The sequence below is a fragment of the Callospermophilus lateralis genome, chromosome 2 (assembly GCF_048772815.1).
Source record: "Callospermophilus lateralis isolate mCalLat2 chromosome 2, mCalLat2.hap1, whole genome shotgun sequence".
Classification (NCBI taxonomy): Eukaryota; Metazoa; Chordata; class Mammalia; order Rodentia; family Sciuridae; genus Callospermophilus; species Callospermophilus lateralis.
In genome coordinates this window covers 159,976,253-159,988,215 of record NC_135306.1, presented here as the reverse complement: position 1 = coordinate 159,988,215, position 11,963 = coordinate 159,976,253, and the positions used below count along the sequence as shown (strand labels likewise).

Genomic DNA, 11,963 nt, shown 5'->3' with positions numbered 1-11,963 from the left:
GCCTCGGTTGTCAAACATGGCTGAAGTGGTGCCGCTGCCGCTGCTGCCGCTGCAGGGAAAATGCTGAGCCCTCCCGGGCCGGGTGGGCGGCGGCGGCGAGGGCGGCGACGGGGATCCGGTTCCCGGGCGCGGCGGCGGCGGCCATGGCCCGGCTGGCTGACTACTTCATTGTGGTAGGCTACGACCACGAGAAGCCAGGTAAGGGTGTGGGGCGGGCGCCGCCCCCGGGCCTCCTTGCCTCCGCCCCCCGGCCGCTGTCCAGTGGGCTCCGCGGGGCCGGGCGTCGCGGCTGGGAGGCGGGGAGGCCCGGGTCGGGAAGCAGCGGCGGAGCGGGCAGGCGGCGGCGGGCCTTGTTGGCGCGGCCAAGCCTCGCGTTGGGCATGGGGCACCCGCACGACGCGGCCGGGGATGGGGAGGCCGTGCCGGCCGGGCCCAGGGTGGGCCAGCCTCGGGCCAGGCTGGGGGCCGCGACCCTCTCTCTAGAGGCGCCCGGGGACCAGGGTAGCGCCCTCGTGCTAGCGGGATTGGGCCCTGGACCGTAGGGTTGGGAGGGCGGGAGCCGACTGTATTAAGTTCCTCAGGGATAAACTTCTGCCCTGCATCCTGAGTGAGTAACGAGTGACGCAGGGGGCTGTCTTCTCCAAAAGGAAGTGCTGAGAGTCCAGCGCGTTGTTGGGGGCATATAATAACCGCGCCTCTGAACGCGTGGTACCGGCGAAGGGGAAAGGATCTTTGAACTTTTAAAAATTTCTGAGAAATGGTGCCCGTTTTTTCAGGACAGACGTGACGGTCATTTCATTAAAGGCATCCTGCCCATCGCTGGAGATAATGATGTTTCACTTTAATGTGTGTTTTAATTGTTCTCTTAAGTCGTCATAAAATTTTCTTCAAGGAGCAATTTGGCTAATTCATTGCACTTTATATTTTAATTGATGGACTTTCACAATTTAAGAGAGTTAAAGGTCCACGCACGTTTATTTTTGTTTGCATTCCTTTGTATGACTATGTAGGTAAACAGTGTGATAAAAAACTGAACTGGGGAAGCACTTTTTTCCCCCCCAGGGTAGTTCCAGCCTCACACTGGCAAGGAATTTTACATATCAGTTCTATCTCCTTCATTTTTCAGAGGAGATTCTGAGATTGTGTTTTGCTGATGGTCACAGTAGTGTCAGTATACCATTGTTCCACCCACTCTTGATGGTCCATTGCCCTTCTCATTATTGCTGTCCTAAGAACTTCACCTATTTTAGTGGGAATCTTTCATCTTTCACCTCTCAGTTATTTAACAGAAGGGGCTGGGCTATATTTAGAGTGTCTCCTGGTTTCAAAATTTCATTTATTTCCTAATAATTTTGCATAGTTTAGTGTCTCCTATCAAGATTAAGTTGATAGGAGACACTTTTGTTTTTAACCTTTGTGATCTGGGATCAAATTTAGGGTCTTGTGCATTCTAGGCAAGGGCTTCACCTGGCTATAATCCCAGCCTGCTTTTAACCTTGTTTAGTTTTTAGTGACATTGTTCTGCCTCCCCTCCCCACTTCCCCCACTGGAGTTTGAACCCAGAGGCACTCTACCACTGAGCTACACTCCAGTCTTTTAAATTTTTATTTTGACACAGGGTCTCAATAAACTGCTCAGGTTGGTCTGGAACTTGTATCCTCTTGCCTCAGCCTTCTAAGTAGCTGGGATTACAGGCATGTACCACCATGCCCAACTTCCCCTCCCACCCCAACATTTTTAAACAATCATAACTTGAAGAAAAGTTGCGAGTATGGTACAAAGAATTTTTTTCCCTGCGTAATTTAGGAGGAAGCTACTGAACTAGTAACCTGTCACCCCAGTATGCTTTAGTGTGCATTTTCTCCAAAGATTATATTTTCCTACATAATCACAGTACAAGCATCAAAATAGGAAATTCATATTGATACAGTACAATATCTAGTTATTTTGTTGATTATGCTGTTAATTTCTTTACTGGCAAAAGGATCCTTGCATAATTATGGGTTGCATTTGATATGTTTCTTTGCTCTCCTTCAATCTGGAACAGTTCCTGCCTCTTCTCTGTGACCTTGGCACTTTTAATGATTACAGTTTTGTTATTTTGTAGAATTTTCTTCATTTTAGAATTGACCGTTCTCTCGTGGTTAGATCCATATAGATTATGCACTTGGACAAGAATATCACAGAAATGATGCTCACTGCATCCAGTTAGGTGGTGCACAGTTTCACTTCATTATTGGTGATTTTCACTTTAAATATCAGTATCTGTCAGGTTTCTCCACTGTGAAGTTAATACTTAATAGTTTTTGTGAAACTATGTAAATACTTGTTCCTCAACAAAATTTGATGGATTCATTTATCGATATCTATGAATTCATGGTTTTCTTGTTTATTAGTGGATTATATTCTATTACAGTTTGTTTTAATCTGTTACTTTAACAAAAATATCTTAAACTGAGCAATGTATAAATGACAGAAATTTATTTCTTAAAGTTCTAAACACTGAAAGTTCAAGATTTAGGCTCCTGCAGATTTGGTTTCCAGTGAGGGTTTACTTCCTCATAGCCATGTTTTCACTTTAACCTCACATGACGTAAAGGGCAAATGAGCTTTCTGGGATCTCTTTAATAGAGGAACTAATCCCATTTATGAGGGCTCCACCCCCATGACCTAGTACCATCACTTCCTAGTATCATCACCTTGGGGTGAATTTTTTTTTTGGGGGGGGGTTATAAACATCCAGGCCATACCAATATTTATTTTGGTGTTCAAATTATTTCTCATTTGGCCAGTGATAGCCCATACAGCTGTTTTTTTTTTTTTTTTTTTTTTTATCTTTATGACATGTCCTTATCATTTTTTTAGTGTATCTTTACTTTTGGTCATAAGATATTCCTGGGCTGGTGTGGTGGCAAGTGATTGTTATCCCAGCTACTCAGGAGGCTGTGGTAGGAGGATCACAAGTTCAAGGCCAACCTTGGCAAATGAGCAAGACTGTCTCAAAATATAAAAGTCTGGGGTGTAGCTCAGTGGTATAGGGCACCTGGGTTTAATCTGCAGTACCACCAAAAAAAAAAAAAAAAAGATTTCCTGGATTATCTTTTGTTCCCCCTTGTTTCTTTGGTGACTCTCACCTAGGGGCCTCCTGCATGCTGGACCAGCACTCTACCACTGAGGCCCTGCCCCATAGCTTATCTTGTACTTCCTTGTCTTGGCCCCGGAATTAGCCATTAGCCATTTCTCTAGGGATCCCTGATTCCCTTTAATGGAGAATGAAATTTTTCAGTGCCACTGTCATATTGCTGAAAGATTGTTAATGGTTGGATTTGGGAAATATATGTATGTATCACACATACACATTTGCTTCCTTCTTTCTTTCTTCCTTTCTTTTATATGTGTTGCTTTTGTTAAATTTGCTTTTATATGTGTTGCTGAGAATCCAATCCAGCGTCTCACACGTGCTGGGGATTGAACCCAGGGCCTTGTGCATGCGAAATAAGGACTCTACCAACTGAGCTGTACCCCCAGCCCCTCTATATTTCACTACATAATGAAAATTGAATTCACCCTGATACCTCTGATTTTAGTTTAACACTCCAGGATCCAATCTAGTTTTCTTCTTTTTCAGGTTGTAATATTCTTCATAGACAGCAAGTTATCTGGCTTTCTGGCTTTCATTATCCTTAATATGTTTACTTATTTGTTTGGTTTCTCCATTTAAACCAACCTTTTTATTTTTTTGCTGTGCCAGGAATTAAACCCATGGTCTCACACATGCTAGGCAAGCATTGCCACTGCCACTCCCCAACCCCAGCCCTATAACTGATCTTTCTTCACTCCCATCCCCTTTTCCTGCTAATGCTCAGGTTCTTCATTTTATCTCTTCTTCCCTCAACTCCAGCCCTGTCATGATCCAAGAGCCCATAGTAGGATGGATGCCTCAGTACGGGGCCTTCCAGCATACTCTGACTTAGCACAGGGCTTTCCTAACCTACTCCCCAGATTTGTCTCCCGTCTGTCTTTGTACACGCTTCTCACCTATTCAGGCTCTTACCTCCTTCGTTGGGCTGCTTCCTAGTGAAGATATCCTCTGAATGTATCTGTACCTCAGTGCTACATACTGGTTTGATCTTTCTGCTTTGATCCACGGGCTCTGACTCAATGTAGTCTGCTTTGGTCAGTTTCTTTTCACATAGATGATTTTTTTTTTTTTTTTTTTTTTTTTTAGCTCAATTGGAATCCTACAAGCTTCTGCCCCAGGATACTCCCCTTCTCACAGCAAAGAAGATTTTTGTTTTAGTAACAAAATCTAGAAATTGTATAGATTGCATAATCTCAATAGTGAAATGTATAATTTTTTTTCTATTTGGGATGATTTTTTGTAGTTTATTGAAATATAATTTATGTGTAATAAATTTCACTGTTAAAACTTAAAAGTAGGGGAAAGAAGGGGGCTGGGAGGTAGGAAAGACAGTGGAATGAGATGGACATCATTACCCTAAGTACATGTATGAAGACACAGAAAACAAACAAAACAAAAAACTTAAAAGTGAACTGTTCAATTTTTTTTTTTAGTTTTTTTAAAAAAATATTTTTATTAGTTGTTGATGGACCTTTATTTTATTTATTTATTTATATGTGTTGCTGAGAATCCAACCCAGTGTCTCACACATGCTGGGCAAGTGCTCTACCACTGAGCCACAAACCCAGCCCCTGTTTTTGTTTTTTAATACTAGAGATTGAACTCAGGGTTGCTTTTGATTTGTGGTTATAGTCTTCCTCTGTAAAAACTTACTGAAAGAAAATCTACTAAATCTAGGTATTTATTTAAATTACAATTGAAGATTCAATCTAATTGATTCTGCAGACCTTTATTATGTAGTTTTCTTCAGGCACTAATATGATTTTATTATCCAGCTCTCTCTGAAAGTTAATCATACTACGATATGTTACTGGAACGTATACATTTAATACAAGAGTTCCTGAAATTACTAACCAACATACTCTTTATTTTTGTTCCTAAAGTGCCTTTTCCATTCAGTTGAGGTTATTGATGTATCTATTTTAAAATTAATTGAAAGAAAAAACACTGTCTTGAAAATTGGCTTTTAAAAAGTGGAAAAAAAAAAAAAGAGTTAGCATGTGCTATTCAAGTTACATAGAAAGCAGAGTACCTGAACTTAATATTTAACAAATGAATATTGAGTGGACACACAGTTGTTAAAAATATGGAAAAAACAAAGGAGAGGGGAGATATGGTTATAAAAGGGCAACAGAAAGGGTTTTTTTTTGTGGTGATAGAACTGGTTTGTATCTTCACTGGATGGTAGATACATGAAGTTCCATATATGATGAAATTTTGGAGAACTAAATACCACTCATACAAACAAATGAATACATTTGTTAGGGGAGATCCAAGTAAGAATGATGACTTACAATAAAGTTTGTATCCTAGTGATGGTATTGTGCTATGATTTTGTAAGATGTTACAATTAAGGAAAACTAAGTAAAGGGTACATGGTTTCATTTCTGACAGCTCTTTGTGTGTATGTTTGTTTACCCAGGGCCCTATACCATTGAGCTACGTCCCCAGTTGGTTTTGTTGTTGTTGTTGTTTGTTTGTTTTGAGACAGGGTCTTGCTAAGTTGCCCAAACTGGCCTTGAACTTTTGATCCTCCTGCCTCAGCCTCCCGAGTAACCAATACCAACCCCAGCTTTACAACTGTAAATCTACAATTCCTCAAAATAAAAGATTTAATTTGAAAAAAGCTATAAGGAAGATAAAAGATACTCAACTCCATATTGGTGGTGTAAGGATTTGTTGTTTTTGTTGTTGTTGTTTTGTTACTGGGGATGGAACCACGGTAGGCAGGTGCTTTCTGCTTCTGAGCTATACCCCCAGTGCAACATAAGGAAATTAAAAAAAAATTTTTTTTTAGTTGTTGATATACGTTAATTTTTTTTTTAATTTATATATGTTGCTGAGGATGGAACCCAGTGCCTCAAACATGCTAGGTAAGCGCTCTGCCACTGAGCCACAACCCCAGCCCCAGGAAATTTTTATGCTATAAAATTTCAGAAGAACATAATCTTCAGTGGTGGAATTATTACATCTTGTGTGAATATCAGTTTAACTTCATCATTCACTTTATTATTGGACATTTACTTTTTTCCAATTTTGTGTTTTTATGATGTTGCTCTCCTGTTTAGGAAAACATAGTTTGAACCCCCTCTCCCCTTTTTTTTTAAATAGCTGTTTTGATTTTGATAATTTGAAATTAAGACTTTATTTTCTAGACTTTATGTCTCCTCAGAATAATTAGAAATATTTGTTTCTAGTAGATAGTTATTTAGCCAACTATTTTTACTTTTAGTTACACTGAGATTTGTCAAAGAAAATTGATGACTATTGTATTCATTCCCTACATGCCTTTACTTTCATTTATTTTTCCTTACTTCTGCTTTCCATTAATAAATTTAGAAATAATCTACTTATCTAGATTTTATTTAACCTAGAGTTAAGTTTGATAATCATTTGAGGTTCTTGTATTTTCAAATCAAAGTGTTCACATATATAAGAGAAAACATTTGAAATACTTCGTAGGTACTTAATTGGTTTTATTTAAGTAGTATATTATAGGTGAGGTAGGCCAAAAGGAAAATTTATGTATAATACCTAAAATACCATGTTTTGAGACTTTTTCTTTTTTTTCCCTGAGAATTGAATCCAGGGCCTCCGTGCTTAGGTAATAGTTTTACCACTGAATTACACCCTCCCTGCCATCCCCCCCCCATTTTTTTTTTGTTACCATCGATTTAATCCAGGGGTACTTTCCCACTGAACCACATCCCCAACCCTTTTAATTTTATTTTTGAGACAGGGTTTCACTAAATTGCTTAGGACCTCACTAAATTGCTGAGGCTGGTCTTGTGATCCTCCTTCCTCAGCCTCCTGAGTTGCTGAGATTAGAGGTCTGCCCCACCATGCCTGGCAGCCCTTATTTTTAAAATTTCATTTTGAGGGAGACTCTTGTTAAGTTGTACAGACTGATCTGGAACTTGGGATCCTTCTGCTACAGCCTCTTGAGTAACTGGGATTATAGGCATGTACCACCACAGCTGGGTTTGTGTGTGTGTGTGTGTGTGTGTGTGTGTGTATGTGATTGAACCCAGGGCTTTGTGCATATTGAGCACATACTGTATCAGTGAGTTGCACCTAGGCCAGCCCCATAAGACTATCCATTTAAAAATGGATATTTGATTATTATTACCATTGGAATACATAGTTCAGGGTTCCTTTCTCATCAGGATTTCCTGGTTATTGGTGTTTTTTTTAATTTAAAAATTATTATTATTTTTCAGTTGTTGATAGAACTTTATTTAATTTATTTATATGTGATGCTGAGAATTGAACCCAGTGCCTCTCACACATGCTAGGCTAGTGCTCTGCCACTGAGCTACAACCCCAGCCCTGGTTATTGTTTTTCTTACAGACTGTCAAGAAATGTTTTGGATTAATTGATGAAAAATATTTATCACTTTACAGTCATTGTGCCAAGTGTGAGGCCAATAAATAAATGAATAAATAGGTGAGTCTCAGAGCTGGGTATGTAGTTTCAGCTCGTGAGGAGATTCAGGAGGTAGTAGGATCACTTGGTTTCAGGAGTTCAAATGTCTTAAAAAAAAAGAAAAAGAAAAATATTTTTAACTTAGTAATTAGCGGAGGAAGTCTTGAAGTAAGAAGTAATGATAAGAAGTTAGACCTATTTTCCTGAGAGAAAGAGAAGACTTCTTATGAGAGGTGATGTTAAACCAGGTTGAGAATGATGAATAAGCCTTTGCTATATGGAAAAGAGGATAGAGATGATAGGCAGAGAGAAAAATGTGGAAGTATGTGTGTATCCTGTTACAGTAATGGAGAGTAGTGTAGTTGGAAATGGAGGTCAGCTTTGATGTTGAAGTGATTGGGATCAGGCTGTGAAAAGCTTTGTAGAATTTAGCATTGACTCTGTAGATAGTGAGGTTTTTGAAATGAATTTTTGAAAAGCAAGAATTAACCTAGAAAAGTAACTCAAATGGTAGTGAACAAGAGACAGAAAGACCAGTATCAGAATTCTGGAGCATTTACAGTGAAAATAGAAAGGAGTTTATGGATGCTAGAGAAATTTGAAAGCTCAAATTAGCAAAATTTAGTAATGAATGAGTATGAGGAGTAAAGTAGGAAGAATAGTTGGGGATAACAAAATCTCTAGCCTGAGTAATGAGTGGGTAATGATACTATAAATGCAATTAAAGCATTAAGGAGAAGGAATGAATTTGGATGAAATGCTAATCAAGATAGAGATACCATTTGGGTGTTGTAAATATATGTCAGGTGGTAAAGACAGAGGTGAAGATTAGAGATTTGACAATTTTCAATAGCTAGTTTGATTGTCAGATATGAAGAAAAGAATGAGATTCCTTAGGAAATGTATAGAATGAAAAGAGGAGTGACATAATGGTTGAACCCAGAGAAAAATCAATATTCAAGAGGTAGATAAAGTAGTAGCAACCAGGAAACTGAACAACCAGGAAAGAGAACAAAGATTGTGTGGTATCATTGAAGTCCAGGGTGTGCCAAATTTTCAGGAATATAAAATTTTCAAGTATGAAATGTTCTGAAGATGATGTGTATAGTGAAGGCTAAAATAAGCTCATGGATTTGATAATTAGGATAATGATTTCAGAACATTATACAGTTGTCTCTTGGTATCCATGGGGAATTGGTTCCAGGACGCCTCCCCCAACTTCAGGACACCAAAATATGAAGATACTCAAGTCCCTTATATGAAATGAATATTTGCATATAACCTACATATAACCTCCATCATCTCTAGATTACTTAAGTAATACAATGTAAATTCTATATAAATAGTTGTTATACTATATCATTTGGGGTATACTAACAAGAAAAGTCTGTATATGTTCAGTACAGACAAAATATTTTTTTCCTGAATATTTTCAATCTGTAGTTGGTTAAATTTGCAAGAGTTGTTGAATGTGGAACCCAGAATACTTAGGGCTGACTATCAGTTTGATAAATGCATGTCCTGTGTCATGCTGCATAAATTTTATGTAGTCCAATATATTTAATTTCTTTTAAAAGTTTATTATTATTATTATTATTATTATTATTAGGTACTAGGGATTGAACCCAGGTGTGCTTTACCACTGAGCTACATTCCCAGCTTTTTTTGTTTGTTTTGTCTTTTGGTATGGGGGATTAAAGCCAGGGTCACTTAATGATTGAGCCATATCCCTAGCCCTCTTAATTAATTTATTTGTTTTGAGATAGAGTCTTGCAAAGTTGCTCAAGGCCTTGCTGATTTGCTGAGGCTGCTTTTGAACTTGCAGTTCTTCTGTCTCAGCCTCCTGAAGTCACCAGGCCCAGCACTTTTGATTTTTTTATTTTGAGACAGTGTCTTACCCAGGCTGGCCTTGAATTTGTGATCTTCCTGTGGGATCACAGGCCTGTAGCATTTCTTCTCACTTTTACTCACATCTTGACTTCATCTCCTTATAAACTTACTTTTTCACTGACCCAGAAGCCTGGCTCTTGATTTTTTGTGCCATGTTGTTTAGAATCTCTGCTTACTATTTTTCTTTTCTTTTTTTGTGTGTGTCTGGATCAAATCCAGAGTCTTGCTGCATACTAACCCCAGCCTACCACTGAGCTATACCTTCTGTCTCTGTGCATATCTGTTTTTCTTTTCTTTCTTTTTAAAAATTTTCCTTTTTCTTTTCTTTCTTTCTTTCTTTCTTTTTAATTTTTTTAGATGTTGATAGACCTTTACTTTATTCATTTATCTATATGCAGTGCTGAGAATTGAACCCAGTGCTGCATACATGCTAGGCAGATGCTCTACCACTGAGCTCTAGCCCCAGCCCCTCATATCTGTTTTTCTGTTCAGCTTGACTCAACCGTTGTGGTTCTGTTGCACATTCCTGATACATGTTCCTGCATATTCCTTTGCATATTGCTTTAACTGACCTCCCTATTGCTAAACTCTTTTATATCTTACTTATTGTAGTAATACATATTTGTTACAAAAATTTCAAACATTACCAAAAGCTCCTGCCTTCTTGACTATAGTACCACTGTGACTTTGTCCCAGTGAATTTGGTTCTAAGTACCTGTATGGAAATTTTATAGTTTCTTATTTTATTTTTTAGTACTGGGGTTGAACCCAGGGGTGCTTTACCACTGAACTACATCCCTGCCCCTTTTTATTTAAAGACAAGGTCTCACTGAGTTGCTTTGGGCCTTGCTAACTTTCTGAGGATGGTCTCAACCTTGCAATCCTCCTACCTTATCCTCTGGAGTTGCTGGGATTACAGGCGTGTACAACCATTCCCAGTTCTAGAACTTTTAATGAAATGAAACCCCAGTCTTTCAGAATTTACAGTGGACAGAAAGCCTCCATAAGGGAAGGTCTGCTTAACCCCCAAACTTTAATTCTTCCATTTCTCTATTCCAGCTCATAAAGTTACTACTTTTTCTTAACATTCCCACCTAACTATCATCCTGTACCAAATAAATTTTCCCTTTATTTTCTGAGACGCAGCTGAAACAAGGCTGAAATACTGAAATAAGACTTTTCTAGTTGGAAACAGTGGTACATGCCTATAATTCCAGCTAGTCAGGAGGCCCAGGCAGGAGGGAAGCAAGTTCCAGGGCAGTCTGGATAACTTAGCAAGACCCTGTCTCAAAAAAATTTATGTATATATAAACAGGGCTGGGGATGTAGCTCAGTGGTAGAATGCCCCTCGTTTCAACTCTCAGCCCTGCAAAAATAAATAAATTAAAAAAATACTTTTCTAAGGGCTATAACACACACACACACACACACACACACACACACACCCCAACAAACAAAAGGTTTCCAAGGTATAGTTTACTCCTATTGGGGCTGTGGTTTCTTAAAGGATATAGATAACCATTCTGCTTATTTTCTGGTCTACCATCATCTGATAAAAGTAATTTTTCCTTTCAACTTTTCTTACTTATTTTTATGCTGTTAGGGATTGAACCCAGGACTGTTCTACCTCTGAGCTACATCCCCAGCCTTTTTTATTTTTGAGATAGGATCTTGCTAAGTTGCAGAGACCTTGATATTGTGATCCTCTTTTCTCAGCCTCCTAAGTAGCTGGGATTATAGTTGTGCACCTCTATGTCCAGTTTCAACTTGTCTCTCTCTCTTTTTTTACTCTTGACTTTATTTGTTCTTTTTAGATGTACGTGATGGTAGAATGTATTTTGATATGTTTGTATTTGATGTATTTGATGTTGAATGTATCATGTGCATAAATGGAGTATGCCTTATTCTAATTAGGATCCGATTCTTGTGGTTGAACATGATATGGAGTTAACTGGTCATTTATTCTTATCTGAATAGAGGAAAGTTATGTTCGATTCATTTTACTGTCTTTCCTATTTCTATCCCCCATCCCTTCCCTTCATTCCCCTTTGTCTAATCTACTGAACTTCTATTCTTCCCTCCCCTACTTATTGTGTGTTAGCATCCCTATATCAGAGACAACAGAGAGAGCATTTGGCCTTTGTTTTTTGGGGGATTGGCTTATTTCACTTAGCATGATGGTCTCCAGTTCCATCTGTTTACTACTAAGTGCCATAATTTCATTCTTTATGACTGAGTAACATTCCCTTGTGTATATATACACCACATTTTCTTTATCCATTCATCTGTTGAAGGGAAGGTACCTAGGTTGGTTCCATAGCTATTGTGAATTCAGCTGCTATAAACATTGATGTGGCTGAGTCAGTGTAGTAGGCTGATTTTAGGTATTTTGGGTATATATCAAGGAGTGGGATAACTGGGTCAAATGGCAGTTCCATTCCAGGTTTTCTGAGAAATCTACTTTCCAGGGTGGTTGCTCTAATTTGCAGTCCCACCAGTAGTGTA

The 11,963-nt window shown here is 38.7% G+C and overlaps 1 protein-coding gene across 4 annotated transcripts in view; it reads left to right on the top strand.

The window, feature by feature from the left end:
* Sbf2 (SET binding factor 2) overlaps window positions 1-11,963 on the top strand; it is a 417,940-nt gene continuing 405,977 nt past the window's right edge. For all 4 annotated transcript variants that reach the window (XM_076846869.2, XM_076846870.2, XM_076846868.2 and 1 more), the window contains exon 1: window positions 1-198. In XM_076846869.2, the coding sequence (XP_076702984.1) occupies window positions 144-198 (55 nt within the window). In that variant the 5' untranslated portion in view covers window positions 1-143. The remainder of the gene's footprint in view (window positions 199-11,963) is intronic.